This window comes from Lontra canadensis, unplaced genomic scaffold, assembly GCF_010015895.1.
Source record: "Lontra canadensis isolate GAN:19392208 unplaced genomic scaffold, GSC_riverotter_1.0 scaffold47, whole genome shotgun sequence".
Lineage (NCBI taxonomy): Eukaryota > Metazoa > Chordata > Mammalia > Carnivora > Mustelidae > Lontra > Lontra canadensis.
In genome coordinates, this window is record NW_022631041.1 from 1030252 (window position 1) to 1050735 (window position 20484).

General features: G+C 41.0%; 1 protein-coding gene across 3 annotated transcripts in view; it reads left to right on the top strand.

Annotated features, from left to right (window-relative positions):
* ARFGEF3 (ARFGEF family member 3) overlaps window positions 1-20484 on the top strand; it is a 173992-nt gene that overhangs the window by 62439 nt on the left and 91069 nt on the right. The window contains exons 5-9 of one of the 3 annotated variants that reach the window (XM_032873025.1): window positions 1148-1216; window positions 9940-10071; window positions 13079-13201; window positions 16610-16652; window positions 18909-18987. In XM_032873025.1, the coding sequence (XP_032728916.1) occupies window positions 1148-1216; window positions 9940-10071; window positions 13079-13201; window positions 16610-16652; window positions 18909-18987 (446 nt within the window). The remainder of the gene's footprint in view (window positions 1-1147; window positions 1217-9939; window positions 10072-13078; window positions 13202-16609; window positions 16653-18908; window positions 18988-20484) is intronic. The other 2 variants (XM_032873026.1, XM_032873027.1) reach the window with 2 other exon arrangements.

Sequence of the window (20484 nt, forward strand, 5' to 3'; positions counted from 1 at the left end):
TTGTCTATCTTGTAGAATAAGGGTCACCTGAGATGAACAAGTAAACGCTGGGCAGCATCTTGGGGGATGTTATAAGAAGGAAGAGGGAAGTGCCTGCTAAAGAATTTCTAATCCCTTGGGGATTTGGGAAGGGGACAGGAACAGAAGTATGATGATGCCTGGGTCTAGGAGGAGGACGGGACAGATTGCACGGTGGTTCACAGCATGGAGTCCGATTCCTTGGGTTCAAATCTCAGCTGTAGAGCTTGTTACTTGTATGGTCTTAAGTGGCTTAATCTTTCTAAGCATCAATTTCCCTGTCAGGGAAATAAGGACAATAATCATCACATTTACTGAAAGTATCAACCTAGGTAATTCACACACCGTGCATAGCACTGAGCCTGTTATTATCAGACAGACTTCCTCAAGTTACTGAGGAATGATTTTTCTGACCATTCTTGCAGTGCCCATTCCCTGCGGGGAGAGGGTAGCTCCCTTTACTTACAGTATTAGTCTCTGTTTTACTGGGCAATGTGCAGCTACTCATTAGAGAGCAGTGAGTAGCATGGGAAGAAATGTTAGATAAAGCAAAGAGCAGGGGTTCCTGGGTGGCTCAGTAGGTTAAGCATCTGCCTTTGACTCAGTTCATGATCCCAGAGTCCTGGGATCAAATCCTGCATCGGGCTCCCTGCTCAGTAAGGAGCCTGCTTCTTCCTCTCCTGCCTGCCGCTTCTCCTGCTTGTGCTCACTCTCTGTCAAATAAATAAAATCTTTAAATAAATAACTGAGTAAATTAAAATAAAGCAAAAAGAAAAGGAGGCATGAAAACAGGGCTGCACAAGTGATATGTGAAATCATATTTCTGTTTATTTTTTTATTTTTTAAAAGATTTTATTTTTTTATGTGACACAGAGAGAGACACAGCGAGAGACAGAACACAAGCAGAGGGAGTGGGAGAGGGAGAAGTAGGCTTCCTGCTGAGCAGGGAGCAGGGAGCCAGGAGCCAGATGCGGGGGGGGGGGGGTTTATCCCAGAACCCTGGGATCATGACCTGAGCTGAAGGCAGACACTTAACAACTGAGCCACCCACGTGCCCCACATTTCTCTTTATTTCTGAATTTTTAACCCCTTCTTTCTCCCTTCCTCCCTCACCTCCTGGTTGCTAAAGGTTTTACTCTGCATCACCTACACTCCGACATTCGACCTGAACGGAAGCGCAGTGCTGAAGATTGCCGAGGTGAGTAGTTCCCCCTTCTCCCAGTGAGCATGTGCTGTGCTCCCTGGCTGCCTGCTCACAGCTGCCTCCCCCAGGCTGGGAGAAGTCCCGGGAGGAGGGGAACTGAGGCCCAGCAGTAGGGTGAGCCCTTCTCTGATCATTACCTTGGGGAGTTTCCACTAAGGAATTGATTTGTAGGAAGCAGGCTGTGGGATCTTTCACCCTTGGTCATAATGCTCTTCTGCATGCTTTGGTTTGCTTCATTTGAGGTTTTAAAATGGAAATAACAGTACTGGTTCTCCCAAAGCTCCTGTACCTAGGCGCTGCGCCTCCTTTTGCTTTCTGAGTCTATTTTTCTTAAGAATAATTGAAAAGCATTTGATTTAAAAAAATGGTTTTCAAGAAACCAGGTACGAGAGTGAGAGGGACGTTTTACTGATGAAATTACAGGCCTGTCTCCTAAAGCCCAATAAACACATTTTATAACTATCATTGGAAAGCCTTCTCTTTCCCATCTGTGTTGCAGGCTAGGGAACTGTGCGCCTTCCAGCACTCCCAAAAGTATGTCCAACAGAATTCTTGGCTTCTCCAGTGCCTGGCAGATGCCTCTGGCTTTTGGAAACGTCAGCATTCCAAAGCTATACTTTAATACACTTAGAATAATTTTCCTTCCATTTCTTGAAAAGAGTATCTTCAGGATTCATGTGTTTTGACAGGAATGCATGTGCAGACCTCAAAGAGGCAATGATAATCTGAATTCTGAAATTAGGAAGAAAAAGCTCAACTGTCAGCACTCAAGGGTATATATGTTTTTTTTATAGTAATGATCATCATTTCTTGAGTATACCAGGTAGAAATGTAGCATTTTGGACATGTTTTCTTTTTTTTCTTTTTCTCATTGTTGAGATATAAAAGACAAACAAAAATTCTATATATTTTAAGTCTACAACTTAGTGTTTTGATATACATACATATTGTGAAATAACTACCACAGTGAAACTAATTAAAATATCCATCAACTCACATAGTCAACCTTATCACGAGTAGTATTTCTGTTGTCCTCTACTTGTGCCTTTTATGGTATCGTGTGCCTTAAAGAGTGAAGAGTAAGAGAAAATTATTTTTGAGCACATTGAACATTTTTATGTGTCTATCAAAAGAACAAGAAATGATTAGCTGACTTCTAACTACAATGTAAATTCCCAAATGTGTATTTATATAGGTAGAAAGAACACCTTTCTTTAACCTATTTATGTTTTACTCCGTATAGGTAAAGAAACAGAATATCTATCAGTAATTTTTTTTCAGGCGATTTTTAAGGGACACCTGTGAGTATTCCTATTATTTGCAGGTTCTCTTTTTTTATGGTGAGTGTGGTAAGAACACTTAACACAAAATCTACCTTAACACATTTCTAAGTGTACAATGCGGTAATGTTAACTACAGGCACCATGTCGCTCAGCAGATGTCTAGAACTTACTCATCTTGTGTAACTAAAACTTTAGACCCATTGAAGAGTAACTCTCTACCCTCCCCTCCCCTCAACCCCTGGCAATTACTAGCCTCCGCTCTGGGTGATTTGGACTATTTTCAGTATGCCGCGTCAGTTCGCTTTTTAAATGACAAATGTAGTTTCTAATTAGAGCAAGAAAACAAATTGGCATCTAAGTGGCCTGTTAGCCCTTTGCCATGTGAAGGGTGAGAAGGGAAAGCAGCTGTTCCTGCCTAGCCAGTCCTCACCCCCCACACCCCAGCTGATGGAGCTTGATGGGTGGGGAATGGGGCACAGGTTGTTTCAGGACCTTCAAGAGGGGAGAGAGAGCTACCAGGGTTTCCCTTCTCCTTCCAGAGGAGGAGAAGGTTGCCTTTACCATCCTCCCGGGAACCAGTGTTTGAATGTGAATCTGATCAAGACGTCATTCCTGAGCAGTGGAAACACTGCCATGACGTGCCCAAGCTCAGGCTGTTTACGGCAGGTAGTTAGAACGCAGAGTAGAGACTCCGCAGGCCTTTCTAGATAGAATAAAGCATCAAAACACAGTGGTCTCTACCAAAACCTACAAAGGAAAAACAAAGCTTTTTTTGGTTTTTTGGAAAAGAAAAAAAAACTCTCCACCCCAAAGCAATATAGAGACAGAGGCCTTCCAGCTTAGCGGTGGCCGTGGCAGGAAGGGAGAAGTGGAGCTCTGGGCTCTGGAGGAGCACTGTTTGGATGTAAACCCCAGCGCTCTCACCTCCTGCCCACCTGCTGTGTTGCCTTGGCTACCTCCCCAGCCCTGCTTTTGTTTTCTGTGAAGGCAGTGTTAGCTGTGTGCTTGTGCCATTTGGACAAGTGGGGAGAGAATCCACGTGCAAAGCTGTTGGGGCAGACCCAGCCTTGCAGTAAGTTCACGCCGCTGCTGTCAGGAGCTGCACTTGATGATGACGTCCACGGTCCGCTGGGCAGTGCTGATCTGGCCAGGACCCTGAAAGTATGGGGCATCGATCAGGCGGCTTCCTGTGGGAGCGGTAACTAGCTCACTAGCTCTCCATGTCCCACTCTGGCCCTCTGCGATCCTTTAGTTGGGGAAGAGTCCCTAGCAGGACAACTGTATGAAGGTCGTGAAGCCGGGGTCAAACCATCACAGAAAAATGTGTTGTTCCCCATGCTCGTGTGGACTTCAGAGTTTATGATAAAGGCTTGAGACCATATTCTCTGGAATTTGGAAGGACTCGGTGAAGATCTTGAAAATGAACAGTCCATTATGTATAGGGTGGTGGGGGTCTCCCATTAGGGTGCAAGCCCCCACATGATGTTTTAAGCTCTGCCTCTCTTGCAGGCCCACAGGCAGGCCCTTCCACCTCCCTGTTCACAGCAGGACATGGTTTTGTCGGCCAGGTCTCCCATGCCTCCCTCCATCTGCCACCTTGCTCAGGTCCCTGGACAGAACAGGGCTGTGGAGACTGTATTGTCATGGCCGTGAGAGTCACCATTTCTTTTTAAAGATTTTATTTACTTATTTGACTTTGGCAGTGGGAGAGAGAGAAGTAGACTCCCCACTGAGCAAGGAGCCTGATGCGGGGCTCGATCCCATGACCCCGGGATCATGACCTGAACCGATGGCAGATGCTTAATGACTGAGCCACCGAGGCACCTCAAGAGTCATCATTTCGAAGTTCCTTAACGAATGGCAGCATGCAGAATTGCTCCTCTGTGCTAGTACAGACCTGGCATAGATCTCGTGTTCAGGAGAGTAAGAATCCCGCTCCTCTGTCAGTCCAGTCCATGGGAAGGACATTTCCAACCCAGTCTGCTGAGAGAGGAAGAGTGACCCCAAGCATGACGAGCCCCACAGATGCTAGACCCAGGGCTTCCGTCTCCAGCTGCCCTGATCCCAGAGCCAACAAGAGACACGCCCTGGAGTGTGCACCTCCCTCAGAGAAGAATAGTGGCCATTTATCCATCAGGCCTGCCCACCGCCCCACCTATTTCTACAAAGCATGAGCTCTAGTTCTGAGCCCTCAGTGGCCACTCTCTCTCAGAGCCGGTAATTCTGAGGAGGCACGAGAACATATCATGTCCCTGGTTATGGCGAGAGACAAGTACCTCAACTCAAAGACAATGTTCTATAGCTGTCCCTCATGTTCATTTAGCACTTACTCTGGGCCAGTCACTGTTTTAAAAGCTCTGCCTACAGGAAATCCTACAAATCCACACAGCAATTCCGTGAAGCAGGACATCCTCTTATCCATCTTTGACAGACAGAGAGAGGGGCACCAACGTTCCAAAAGTCAGACAGCTCAGCAGTGCTGGAACTGGGAGGCGAGACCAGCAGGTCTGACTGGGCTTCTGCTCTTCACACCGTGCAGCACACAGCACCCAGCTTGGCTCTAGAAGCCCCCTCCCCCCGGGGGGCCCTGATGACCTCCTCTGTAAATGGTGGAACCCTCCTAGAGGCTACCCACCCCCCTTCATCCCAAACCGTGCTCAGTGATGAATACTGTGCAGACACAGTGTTGGAGTGAAACTAGCCTTGCCTTTTATCTTGAAAATATGTCTTTTGATGAAGTGAATAGTACACAGCATTGACTAACAACGATCAAGGATCAGCACAAGGGATAGGCTTCTAAAAGTTTGCTTATGTTCCTCTATAAGGTTGGCTGTTTACAGTAGTTCCTTGACTAAGTTTTGGCTTTTGCTCTTTGCACTCCTGAAACCCCCTGTTCTGTGTGGGACACTTACAGCCACCAACCTTTGGAGCCTTCCTCCCGCATTGGTGGTTCTCATCAAATGGCTGCATGTTAGAATCACCTGGGAAGTGCTAGTAAAAAAAAAAGATGCTTAGGGTTGCCCCAGAAAATCTGAGTTGTTCGCTCCTGGGGGGACCTGTGCTTACACATTTTGCAAGAGGTCCCCGGTGATTGTGCTGGGGACATCAGGTTGAGAACAGCCGCCCTGATGGTGACTCTTCTCTCCCACCAGCCTTCGCCATAAAACCTCCGAGTGTGGTCCACCGACCGGAGGCATCAGCAGCTGCTGAGAGCTTGTTAGAAACACAGAACCTCAGGCCCCACCCCAGACTCATGAGTAAGAATCTGCTTTCTAGTTGGAGCCCTCTTGTGATTCATGGGCCTACTCAAGTTTGGGAAAAAGTGCCATGTCTGAATATCAGTATAACCTCCTTTTAAATGATCTAAAACCCAGGTGAGCACTGTCTTCCCCAACCAGGTATGGAATCCTACCAGCAGCAGCATCCCTTCGACTGTGATCCCTTGATAAGTACAAGGTTTTGATTCTCCTATCCCTCCCACCCTTCATCTCCTGCCAGATCACCTCCACACTTTCCCCTTCCCATTTGTCAGTGCTTGATATATATCAAGTGTATTTCTTATGCTTTAAGGGTCAAATCTGCTACAGGGTGTCCCACTGTTCCTCAGTGGGACACATCTTATTTTTACTAACACTTCCCAGGTGATTCTGAAGGCATGGATTTTCACCATAAGGCCCACTGTCAGCCTTTAAAAAGAGGGGGAGGTGAATGCCCCCACCTCACTCTGTAATTCTATAATCTGGCACAGGCTGAGTAGATCTATTTATATGAAAAGCACAGCAACAATTTATAAGCATATGGATCCATAGTTATAAATACTAAATTATTAGATGACTCATATATAGATAATTTAAGAAAGAAAAATAGTAGGACCCTCTGAAATCAAGAGAGGAAGAAACACTTTTCTTACTGGCCTGTATCATTCCTCAAATTTGCAAAACAGCTCAAAACCTTTCAATTCCCACCGTAGTAGTCACTTAAGAAATGATTTTGCATCAACAGAAAGAATTAAATATGTAAGAAAATTATACAGCCTCAAAAAAAGAATAACATTCTGTAGACTTCAGTGCAGTGATTTTGTAGGTTTTCAGGTGCTTCTCACCTGCTCGTTTAGCCTTTGAAAATCTGCATCTTGCTTTCAAAAGTAGGACATCTCAGCCTAAAACCACCAGTTAGCTCCTGGAAGCTTTCTTAGTTGTATCTGAACTTTTCATAAAAATAAGCCTTTAACTTAATGAAAAAAGAATGTTGTATTGTCACTTTTGCTATTAACTTGGGAAACAATTTATAAAAAAAAAAAAAATTTTAAACCATTTAAAACTCCTGTGGAAATTTTGAGAAAAAATCCAGACATCCTCTTCTTTCTTACCCTGCTGCAAGGGTGACTTTCACTCAAGAACAGTGTTTACCCTGAAACCTGTTGATCAGGAAATAGGCATGTGTACTTAACTATGAAGAATGAGGCCATTTCCCCCAAGGCACTGTTGAAACAGTAAAAGGATCATTAAGCACTCAAAATGTAAATAAACTTTCATTTGTATGTCTCACATTAACTTGCTTAATTAAATTGTAATAATGAAAGTTTTTCAGATCACAGTTTTTCATGATACAGGAAGAATAAGATATATCGTCAAATTTAGAAATGGGTAATTATGAAATATGCAATATGTGTTTTCTGTTCAATTTCATGAATAATTAGAAATAAAAACTCCCTATGGATACATAATCCTTCTTGCCATTGGTTGAAAGCTAAACCAAGATTTCTCTTAGCATGATGCCCAAATGAGCAGATCTGCTGTTGAGTTTTCCAGAGGTAGTAACTTAATATTGGAAGAAGCCATGGGAGTAAAAATTGCCAAAGTCTTTGGGTAAAGGAAGAAGAGAAGCCATAGCCAGAAGCTCTGTGGAACAAATTTGAAAATGGTTAATTTTCAAGTCTGCTCAAGGTTTCTCTGAGGGATTTTTCAAAGTGAGAAAGCCTTGTTTATAAATGTGTATTTGCTGGTTCAATCTTACTGACTTGTGGGAAACTTCCAGTATTTTATCCTATCAAGCCCAAGCAAAGTGTCTCAAAGACCATTCTTTGTGTAAGGTTCTTTGTTTCAGGGTCCTCCCTCTTTCACTCCATCTGTCCATCCATCCCTCAACTGCCAAACACTGGTTAATAACAATAACCAGCTAATAATGGTAGCTACTAGCTACTGAGTCGCTAGTGTGTGTCAATAAGTTGTGTTTTCTGTACATTCTCCTCCCATCTTTACCCCAACCAAGGCAGATAAAGAATCCCACAAAAAGTGAGAATAATTTGCTATCCAAGTTTCTACAGCTAGACATTCAAATTCAGACTTTCTATATTTCAAATATGGGCTGTTAACCACTGTATTATGTTGCTTCCTCGCTACTATTAGTCTTAGAAAATGTTGGTAGAATCTTGCCATAATAATATTGGCAACCAACTGACATTTGTAGGCATCTCATCCACCTTGGATCTTCACCACGGTGCTTCGTTAGAAAGCAGCTGTGTGGTGTTCTCACATGGGAACCATAGTACTGAAGAATTTTACTTTTTTTGTGACCATAGATCCAAGTGACTGGCAGGCATGTGCCACCTTCTTGGGTGTCTTTATGCATCGATACTCAGTTTATCTTCTCTGAGCTTTATGCTAGCATCACATGACCTGATGTTTATATGTTTATAGTTTCGTTTAGTGTCCCTTGTTACCCCACGGGAGTTCAAAACCATTAAGGCTGAAGACCTGCTACCAGAGATACCGATTTAATGATTCTAGTTGTCACTAAAGTATATTTTTTAATTGGGCTGACTTCTAACTCCTAAATGTTCAGTGATACATTTTGGTTCTTTTAGTTTGATGTAGTAGCATTATTCCTGAGACATGCAGCAAATTAAATATTCTACAGTTACGGAGCAGATTAGCCAACAGATAAAATCCAGAGGAAAAGTACACAGGAGACCCGGTCAGTTTTTCTTGGAAGCATCTTGTTTGTTATGTTCTACCTAAAACTGGGAAGAGTAACCCCACCTCCTCGCAAGAAAACTGGTCAAAGGAGCCCAGACTGTTGTATCAAATTGGCTGAGGCCACTGAAGTAAGGAAATCCTGTTCTAAGGAGGAGCATCTCCACTTTCCCTTCCGGAAACCCTTTCTTTTCTTCCTTCCGGGCCTGTGTCTTTACTGACTCTGATTTGACTCCTTGGAAGTGTCTGTTCTCTGCTTATTTGCTGCTGGATGGGCTTTGAACAAACGAGTCCTTTTGCAAAGATTTTCCCCACTTCCCTGTAACGTCTGACTTACACAGTTCTTGAAGAACTTGCATGGAGTTAGAAGACACAGAGAGTGGTTCAGAGATCCTCTCTACTTCATTTGGGCTAGTTCATAGGGCAGGGCTAGAGTTCAGTAGACCTTCTGGGGACCCCAGTGCAGGAATTAAAGGGTTGAGGTGCCTTAAGCCATTTTAATATGCCAGCTTAAGCCAAGAGGAATATGGAGGAGGAAAAGGGAAGTCACAGTCAGAGGTGTGCATGTATGCTCAGGCTCTTGAAAAATTTCCAAAAGGAAAATGAACACATTTCCCGACCCAGCTTGGGGGTCTGGCTTACTTATACACGTATTCCTTAGGAATAATAACTTCAGTTATTGTGTGTGTTGGTGTGTGTGTGTGTGTGTGTGTGTGTGTATGTGCGCGCGCGTCTGCACGCATGTGTGTGTGTGCGTATCAGCAGGAACCATTTCCTGAGGTGCCTTCTGTCACATTCCCGCCTGTTACAGCTGTTCACCTGGAAGCGCCTTGGCCATCAGGTTGTCATCATGATTCAGTGTAGAGTTGAGACTTGTAGTAATGGTCAAAATCGTCCATGGTTCCAGTGTGATCAGCAAGCTTTCGTAACTTCCCTATATAAAAAGACATTTCTTCTGCTTTCTTGTAGCTCAGCCTTTGATCTTTCTATTTTTTATCACCATACATTATTTTTCATCTCCATAAAAATTTTCCCATTGAAAACACACTATCCCATCTGTCTATGGAACTTGTTACTCAGTATCATACACAGATTTAACAAAGCTGTGCCAGGAACCCCATTCAGATAGGAAAGAGAAGGCAAATGCACAGTTCAACAAAGTGAAGGTCATATGTATTTTGCGAAGCTAAACAGATTTCTCTTGTGGCGGCTACTTAAAAATTTGTCATCACTTTGGCCAACGCTGAGTATCAATTACATTCTATTATGCTGCTTTGTATTAAGTGATAATGATTCTGCCTGGGGTTTAACCGCGTACTGTTATTTATCCATCTTCTTACTTGAGGATACTGCTTACTCTGGTTGCTTATGTATGGCTTGCAGACTGTGTTTTCTTGCTCTTTTTCCTTCTGCTTTCGGCATTTGTTTTGCTTTATTAACTCTGTGGTTTTGCCCTCAGTTGTGTTTCGCATGCCATAAAGCTGGACATCCGCAAATGCATGAAATGGCTAAAAAGTCCGTTACGAAACTCCTCACTGCCCTGTGTCTTCGTGCATTCCCTGGCCATCAGGGGCCTGTGGCTTTTCACAAGGTATTTAACTTGGCCCTTTAAGCCTCTGGTAGAGATACAGGATTAGGGTCCTTAAGGGTCAACTCTGCACTACAAAAGCAAAGGGCACGGGGAGGTAGAAGTGCCACTGGAAATACTATAAGAGGAAATTGATGAGCCTTTTCCCAGAAACTCAGCCTGCCTTTGGACTCGCTATTCTCTTGACTTCAATTCAGTGCGCTTATTTTAGCGCTACCCCAAGGAAGAGGCAGAAAAACATTTACAAAGGGAAAAAGCATTGGCTTGGAGTATAGTGGTCAGGTTTGTCATGAAAACCTTCCTTCTAGGACCCTTCCTGGTTTACCCATTTATTATGATTGTAAAAAATATGAGAACCTTTTTTTTTTTTTTTTTTTTTTTTTTTTAGAAAATGTCAAGATAGCTGATAGAGCATTTCTTTGTGTGGAATTAAAGATAGTAATATTATCAGGTACATGGTCATTTTTATATTTAAAAGGATACCCTTTTATCATAGTAAGTACTTACACATCCATCGTAAGCAGAGTGAGCTTCTTAGATTAACCCTTTTTAAAATTTATTTAAGTAGGCTACACACCCAGAACAGAGCTCAACGTGGGGTTTGAACTCACAACCCCGAGATCAACACCTGAGCAGAGATCAACAGCCAGATGCTTAACAGACTGAGTCACCCAGGTGCCCCAGAGTAATACCTTTTTTTTTTTTTTTTAAAGCCAAGTAAGCATGCAAGGAGTCCTTCCCAGTGTTGTACCCCTGAGATTAGCAACTAGAAGTGGTGGTGATGTTAAAACTCAAAGAAATACATTTGGCATTTAGGAAGTTCTTGCCCGGATACAGTACCATGTGCATTACATAAACTCTGGTTCCTCATCCGTGCTTTCATTTATGGCTCTAAAGCAACTAATAAAATTTTTGAAGGGAGGTTGTAGAGCCGCTATGGCTGTCCGAATTTAAAAGAAGCATGCTTAGACTGAGTATGAGTTTAGCTCTCAAAATAGCTACTTTCTCATCTTTAATGCTTCTGCAGCTTCAAAATCCCCCTTCAATTAATGTCAGAGCTCAGAGATCTTAAAGATCAATAGCTATGAAGATTTCTGGGGAGAACATGGGATTTAAAGAAAACTGTTAAATTTTGAGTCACGAGTAGTTCTGCTCTGCTGAAGGACACTCCAGAGCATTTGTTGCCTCAAAGTGATGCCCCGCACTCATTTAGATGTATTTCCCGCATTTGCACATCATTTCATGATATGCCAAGTAAACGCATTCCAGGATGAAGACAGCTTTTTTCTACCTATGTATAGTTTGTGCCTTTGCATACATTCTAATCCATGATCATTTGAGAAAATGAATTTAAAACGGACGTGCCAGGTGGTGGGTATTAGGACACGGATTGCATGGAGCACTGGGTGTGGTACAAAAACAATGAATACTGTTCTGCTGAAAAAAAAAAAAAAAAACTGACGTGCCCTTCGATGGCAATTTGAAAAATAAATTATTTTGGAATTTGCTTTTCTTTTTTAGCTAAAAACAAATTAATCTAAGCCAACTTCCAATTAAATTTATGAGTTGTAAATCCTCAATCGGACTACTAAGGATTCAATAGATAAATTTAACTGTTGGAGAATATTTACTTTTACATTATTAATTTTACTGAAAAGTTATGACTGTGAGGCCTGAAAGAATGTTCCAGCATAAGCATTAGCGGCCATGAAGGTTAACACTTACTATCTCTTCAATCTCCCTTCTTATCCATCAAATTAAGTTTGTCACTGAGGTGAGAACACTTTATTTTGATTATAGATAATCTCAGAGTTATCCCTCAAAAAATAATTAAGGTACATTAAATCTCTTTCTTTTTGTGGGTCTAAATATACTTAGTAAACAGGAAAGGATGACCCACCTGATAGACAGAAAGCAGCAGGTAAATTTAAAGCACGCTTTTGTTGTTATGACCATCCCTATAGCTTCCAGAAGAATTAGAGGCAATAAAATCTGCAAAGTCATGACATTAAACATCATCATCATCAAATCCCCAAATTGAGATTTCTCCATGCTTGCAGCCATCAGGGAGTCTACTCAGATCCCAGTAGACATTCAGACTCACAAGACCCACATAGGCCACAATTGGCATGACATCTGCTGAATAGATAGGGAAGAGAAACAGGGCCCTGGCAGGCATTTCTCTCTCCCAGGAAGGAGTCCTTGCAGTCGTCCAGCAGCTACTCTGCAGCTCTCAAATGTCAGCCTTGAAACAAGAGATGAGAGCCCCCTCGGTGGGTGCAGTCACCTTGGCTTAGGAGCCCCCATGTTTCCACCACGGAGGAACCAGAATTTCCATAACAACTCCATGAGCAGAGCTGGCGGAAGTCTCTAAGAGGACATGAGCAATGACAAGATTCACTCAGGAAACCCAAACCTGTGACTTCTCGCCAGGTTTCTAAAGTCCATCCATAATTTTTCCAATTCAGATGCAACGTAGTCATCGAGAGACACTTTCACCCTAAGCCACGCTGCTCAGTTACCCAGCCAATTGTCCATTTGTATCAGGTTTCCAGAACACAGCTAGAGCATAAATCCAAGATCACTGTTTACAGTGCAGGAGAAAGGGATTCACAACCCTTTCTCCATGCTTCATAACATGGGCGTGAGTAGATTCTATTCCTGTTTGACCATGGGAGGAGTTTTTCCAGATTAATTTCCAGACACCTGAGTTTGCTCTCGATAGAATTATCTGGCATATCTAAAAATCACTCCTTTGCATTCTCCTATGATGCTCAGAACAGTAAGTTCTGAGAGTGATAATCTTTAGGAAAATGTTACTTGCCTATAGGCTTAAAAACAAATTTTCAGGGATTTTAAAGATTTATAGTACTCATTGATAATTAGTCCTAAATCAGGCTGACTTTCTGTTCAAGAGGGATTTACTGTCTTCTCTGATTAATTCCAAAGCATGTTGGTAATGAACTGGTATCTACAGAGCGTGTATGTTGCTATCTTATCTCTTTACCAGGTGTGCATTGAGACATACATATGTAGCTGTCACCAACGTAGTATAAACACGGCTGTGCGGGCAACTCTCAGTCAAATGCTGAGTGACTTGACTTTACAGTTACGACAAAGGCAGGAGAACATGGTGAGCGGGCTTGCCAGCGTCTCTGTGTAACTGCATGCTGTGTGTCCCACACCCTCGATGTTCCCTCCTCTCCCACCTGCTGCTAGGGCGGCCTCCTCCTGAAGCAGTGGGGGAGGCTTGCTTGGTTTAGAAGAACATTCATTTCTATAAATTCAGCTCTTTATATTTTTGCCTGTTTAAAGTTTAGAGAGTCGTTTTTCCTTATGGTTCCTATCATTTTTTAGTCATTATTGAAAATTTTATATAAAAATATTATGTTAATATCCTAACAAATACCAGAAGTAAGTTCAAAATTAGGCAAAATTAATAGCAATTAATTACATGCTTTGAGGCTTGGTGTCTGTTGCTCTTTGTTAACTAAAAGATTGTTCCAGATCTTTCTTCACCTTCTGGGACCATCAAAGTAAAGCTTGATTTGCCTTCTCTCTGTCACCAAAGTCCATTGGCACTTATTGATCTAAACTTGAACAGACTGTCTAAAATGAGTGTTCCCAAGAAAAATGTAAATGTCGTTGGCTTCTCGTATATTTTATCTTTGGGGAATGTTAATGAAGGAGATGATGATTCTTTAAAATAGGTATGTGGTTTTTTTTTTATCTGCTTCTGAATAATTCAGATTAAAATTCTTTAAAAATCTACAAGAAGTATTCTGAAATGAACACTTTATTATTCTCTAGAATAGGAAATCTCAGGGGTGGTCTGAAATATCTCAGAAGTTAACTTTATAGAAGTGAAGTTCTCATGTTTAACTTAAATTATTTCCAATTTTTAACCTCAATTATTTTCTAATTTTTACAGTTGAGTGGAACCTTAGGGTTTTTCTAGTCAAATTCTTTTAGCCCTCATTTTACAAATGAGGAAGATGAAGCCCAGAAAAGTGAAATTGAAATCTAAAATGAATGAGCTTATCAGTAAAAGAGCCAGAACTAAGTCGCTGGGCTTCTGCCTCTGCAGCAGATAGGGTTTGAAAAAGCAACACTAATCTGAAAATGCAAACACTTTTTTTCTTTTAGTGGTTGTTGGTTTTTGTTTGTTTGTTTGTTTGTTTACATTTTTACATTTGCTATGTCCCCAGCCCAAGTTTCTATTAAAAAATTGTTTTATCTTGAGAGTATTACCTTAGGTTACCCTTTGTTAAAAACTACTTCACTTAAATTAGGATTCTGAGTATTATAGCATGGAAATAGTAGTTAAAAAGAAATTCAGATTATAAATAGCAAACAAGCTAAGAAAAGAAACCCAAAAAACATTAAAAACACATTTTAAAAGAAGTAAACCTAAGACATTGAAAATCTTGTATTAATCATACATTCATAGTTCATCCTTGCTAAATGCAATGTGATGAAATAATGTAATACTAATGGTGTCTCCATGTTTTGAGATGAAACATTTAAATAAAACTTTGTAGTTTCAAAGTGATTTCCATTGTATCCCTTTACTTAATCTTATTTTTGAAATGTTAAGGAGGAGAATATGAGGCTTTAAGTGAAATGACTCAGCCTTTTAGCTCACCTTGCTCTTCTGTAGGAAGGATAACAGGCACATTATAGAGGTCAGGGTAAAACACAGAGTGTGCGACTCTTAATCATGGGGTTATGAGTTTGAGCCCCACATTGGGTGTAGAGATTGCTTAAAAATAAAATCTTTAAAAAAAAAAAAAAACTCAAAAACTCAGAGGTTTATCTTCCTTTGCTTGTGGTATTATGTGTCTAACAAGCCCTCTGGTCCTGCTCATCATGGACCATCTGGACTTACCCAACCTGAGGCAAGATCCCAAATTAGGTGGAAAATTAGTGTTTCCTGTCATTTCCTTTCCATTACTCATGCAGTCCCCGGAGATGTTTCCATGTCCCAGAAAAATCATTCTCAGGATGCTAATATTTGAAGCATATGCGATGTCTACTTGCGGGAGACCTAAGTTTTGTCAGCTAAGAACAGTGATTTTTTAAAAAGCTAGTAAAGGGAAGTGGTCTACAGGAGTGGAGAGGTTCATTCAAAAGAGATTGTGTGTTTGCCCACAGCCCACCTAGCCTTACCTGGGGAAGATATGTAGTGTGTACCATGACCCCTCACAGGAACGCTTCATGGGCCACCTCAGAATTAGGAAGGCTTAAATACAACAGAAAGAAAATGAATCTAGAATGCCAAAACCCTTAGCAGGAAATGTACAGTTGATCCTTGAACAACACGGGTTTGGACCACACGAGTCCACTAATAGATTTTCTTCGTAAATATAGTACTGTATTTTTTCTTATGATTTTCTTAATACTTTCTTTTATCTATCTTGCTTTATTGAAAAAACAAAATATTTTACATACAGCATACAAAATATGTGTTTCTTGACTTGTTTATGTTATTGGTAAGGTTTCTAGTGAACACTATGCTCTAAGTAGTCATGTTTTAGGGGAGTCAGAAGGGACATACAGATTTTTTTTTAGGGGTGATTGGTACTCCCAACCCCCACATTGTTCATGGGTCACCTGTAATTTCAATTTAATAGCTATCCCTACTCCCAGAACAGATCACACAATTTGATTTTGTGCCATCAGGATCTTGGAGTTACTATCAAGCTTTATTGTCGAATTATTTAGGTGATGAAAACCATTGTTAAATTATAAGTTACTAATTTCAAAAAGCAAAAATGCCACATGTAAATACTAGGATGTAGGTGGTAGTGCTTCTCCTGTCCTTTAAAGATGATTCAGATGTATTTTCTCCAGAAAATGTTATTCTACACTCTCTATTTAGCCACTGCTGAGCTGTTGATATTGACATAGCCTTTCACCATGAATGCTATGAAAGCTGCTGAGCTTGCAAATTGATGAACAAAGAAAAGTAAAAATATGTGCTTGTAACAAGTTTAAAAGACAAAAGAGTGCCCTGGAAGAATTTCTATGTCTGGCAGTTGATCAGCTGGAAAATACCCTTTTCTCTCCCAGTGCTCAGAGGTAGGAAGACTGAAGAACCTTTCTACAGACCTCTATTTTAATCCTTCTCATTACTAAGAGTCTGTATTCAGTAGGTGCCAACTCAAGTATAGGCTGTGACCTTGGAACAAGCCGTCTGTGCAAAGGTAACTCATCTGTTTCCATAGGGACAGCTCCAGGCCCTAGCTCAGTGCCCTGGAATCATACATACAGTGAGCAAAGGGCTTAAACCTTGTGAAGATTGTGGAGTCTGGAATGAATTATTTTAGGAACTGATGAGCTCAGTTCCAGACATCAGAGGCTTCTCCCAAATACCATGAGTAATGAAATGCTATCAAGACCTGGAAGGGCCACTTAGGATAGTTCGTTGAGCCCAGAGCACTCAGAATGACATTTGTTCCCTAGGATTTTCCATGGTGTAGGAGTCAGGAATTTTTGTGCCTGAATCTCCTAATTGTCCTGTGTGTGTTTCCCTTGCTAGATAATTGAAAACCCGGATGTCCCACAGGAATTCAGGAATCAAGGTATTGCATTTGATTTTTGCTAGTTCAGTTTAAAAAGTGAGTCTAAGAATGCCTACTATGTGCTTGGCGCTGGGAATATAGAGGTGAGTGGGGCTCTCAGGGAGCTCTCCGGAGGTTCTGCTTAGCTTTGCTTTACCAGCTAGTACTTCATCAGCTGTTCCCTAACCTTCCTTCTGGCCCTGTACTCTGCCCCTACACTTATTTCTGTTCCAACTCTGTGAAGGAGAGTAACTTTTCATATAACTCCCTGTTGGAGGCTAGGGTTTTTTTGTGGCTTTGTTTTTGTTGTTGTTGTTGTCATTGTTTTGTTTTTGCTTTGCTTTGTTTTCCATGAAGTAAGGTTTATTAATTGTTAAAATGAGAATTGGGTAGAGGGTTGTAGAAACCTGATTGGCGTAGAGCTACTGTACCACAATAAGTTGGTGAAATGCCATTTTTTTAATATGAAAAAAAATGAATCTCACAGGGAATCTGACAGTAGGACAAACAGCTCAATATAGGTGGCAGATGAAATCCAGGTAAGGAATTTCATTCTGACCCAGAGGAAAAGGAAAAACAGAGGTCTACCTATAACTGACAAGCAGTTTGTCTTTTGTTTTTTGGGGTCTTTTGTTTTGTTTCTTAGTTTGGTAGTATTTTCTGAAAAGATATGAAAAATTCAAACCATTGAATTTAGAAAATGGAAACATGTTTTATCTCATATTTTATTCAGTAATTTAAAAAAATACGAGAAAATCTGCTTTTCTTTGATATCTTTGCATGTTAATAATAAGAAAAGATGGAGGTGAGAGGAAAGTTGGTTACAGAGAGGATGAAAAGGGGAATAAAAGGCGGAAAGAAATGCAGCCAAGCAGCCACAATTAGGAGACACAGAATGAAGGAAAGAAATGAGAAAGGCATTAAGTCATCTCTGAAAGATTGTTGGAGCTTGTGTCTTTCATTCCCCCTCACTGCCTTCTTGGGCTGCCGACCAGAACATGCTTCAGCATCTCGCCACCTGTGGAAGCTCCCAGTGACGTGCTCCACCTGTCTTTCCCTCTCTTGGGTCATTGTGGTTCTATAAAACCTTCACTTTGGTTTTATAAACCAAAGAGGAGGTCCAAGTCCTCTTGGCCACAGGTTTATCTTTAAAAAATATATATTAGTAAAAAGTGGATGGACCCACTGACTTTTATCTAAAACTTTGTTTAAGGACTACTTATGGGTTTTATTTATTTTTAGTGGTGTCTTATTGTTGTCTTATCATTTCTCAGGTTTGTTTCTTTGTGGAAGAGCATAAATTCTCAGGATTAGCTATTTCTCTTTCCCATCCTCCTCTGACTTCGCTGTCGTTTTCTGTCTTACGCTCTAGCCATTTTTTTCTCCATCATTCTTGACCTCATGTTCATTTTTTTTTATCTCTGCATTCATCAAATACTCAGCCCCAATTGTATAGATCTTCAAAGGTGTTTGTTATTAGAAAAACAAACGCTTTCACTTGTTATTTCACTGGGCCCAACAATTCTGTGAGATTGGGATTATTTGTACCCATTCCCCCAAAGGGAGAACTGAAGCTTATCCAAACTCTCATGGTCAGCAAGTTGTGGACCAGTACCTGACCAGATTCTAAATTTCACCCTCTCTCCAATACATTCAGTGCTTCTGTGGGTGTTTTGTTGCTAGCTTCTGAACATGAACATGTCTGGAGGAAAAATTATTTCTTCTGGCTTGGTCATTGCTCTGTTAGCAACTGTGTGCCCAGAGGATGCTGGGAAAATAGGTAAAGTAGTGCAAATGGGGAGTAAGTTATTTTGCCATCTTTCCCTGGTTCCTTAGTTTGAGAAGCCTATCTTTCTCTCATGCTGCCACATTTTATCTCTTTGATACAACTCAAATCTGCTCAGGAGATCCAGAAATTTCAAAGGTCAGAATAAGGGATACATTTGTAGTCTACCGACCTAAATATTGTGGAAATTGTTGTCAGTTGTATTGTTTCTTAAATTAATGAACTCTCCTTTTGTTAAGTGTGAATGAGTTTAATTTATAATAGTAAACAATGTATCATTTTCTTTTTGAACCTAATTTTTGAAGTGTTTTACTTCAGAAATGAATAATTATATTTTCTATGATCATTTTAGTGGCCTGAGGAAGGCTCAGCATCTGAAAACCTTCTTTTCAGTCCTGAAAACATCAAAAGCAGAGGATGAGAAGGACTGTTGAGGAAGCTTCTAGTGCCCTCTGCCAATGTCTAATGCTTGTAATCTCTTCTGTTTGAAGGGTCAACAGTTGAGTCCCTCTGTGATGACCTTGTCTCTGTGCTCACTGTTCTGTGTGAGAAGCTGCAAGCCGCCATTAAGTAAGTGCCTTCAACATTGGTGTTCTTATTCACCACTAGTCTATTTCTGAGATAACTTTTGTCTACAGCATCACTTACAATTACAGATTATAGGGGCAATGGTTACCCCCATTGGTATTCACCTGCCAATCCTGAGAAATCTACTCAGTGACTTTGGGCAAGCCCACACTACCAATACCATGACTGAAGGATATAACTTTCTCATGAGAAATGGGAAAACAATAGCTTTCAAAGAAGATTTAATCCCTCAAGCATGGAGCTGAGTGAGAAGAATGTTGGCTAAGAGGTAGTTAACAAAGTTAGTTGATGTAACCCGGGCACATCCCAGCTGTGTGACTCTAAAAGAGTCTTCTCACTGACCTCTGCTAATGGCAAGGACAGACTCTGGTCTTTCTATAGTTCTTCTAACATTTCCCGAGCCTGTGAGTTCACATGCATATTTTTGAAAAGAACACATTGTTCTTTTAAATACTCATTTTTTGTATGCCAGTTTAATCCTCAATATTAGATCATATAGATGATATCCACTGCTCTAACTCTCCATGTAGTAAGTTAACTTATTAATTCATGCATCTTTAGTAAAGCCAAATCATAAAAGGACTAGACTTTCCAAGATGAGATGAAAAGCCTCTACCAGCTACATATATAATTAATTACAAAATCTACAACACAATTCTGAAATGCCTTTTGAGTTGTGAAAGACACTGTAATTTGCTAGTAACTAGAATATTTGGTAATTCAGAAAACTTTTACTCATAGAATTTCCTATATACTAATAAGTTGGGAGACATAGTCTAGTTGAGACATTAGTGAGGCTTCTCACTTTGCTGGAAGAGTTGCAGAAACTTGTTGGGTTTTTGTTTTTGTTCTTGTTTCTTTTTTAAATAAACTTGGGATTTTTGAAAGGTAAGCTTAGAATGACTCTTTCGAGTTTTTGCCCAATGGTTTCTTTATGGTGTATCCATCATTCCTTTAGGTCACTTGTACATTTTGACCAAATGAAGTTCCCTTCATATTAGGCACTTAAACAATGAAGAGATCTAGTGAATCCATAGGTGCTACAAGCGAAAAAGAAAAGCACTTCTTCCACAAGCCCCACCTGCAAGTTTCTCTCACCCCTGGACCCTGGGCAGAACATTATTTTTCCTCAGAGGGGATATGTCTAAAAGCAGATGCCATGTGTAGTTGGCTTCTCCTTACTCTGCTCAAGTCTCCATCTCCCCTGACCCATGGAGAGTTAGGGCAGTAGGCCTGGGACCCAGACTCTGATCCTAACCTCAAGATTCTAACACCAACTACAATGACCTCATCTGTAGAGTCTTCATGTGACCTGATTACCTTGGAACAGTTCCAGGTTGTACCTATTCTGTATGATCATAATCACCCTCCTTCACTCTTGACAGTGTCCTGGCTGGGATAGGTTATATATTCACTCTACGTATCCATGACCCAGGTTTCGATTCTTCTAGTGCTCACTCCTTTCCACCCCTGCCTAGT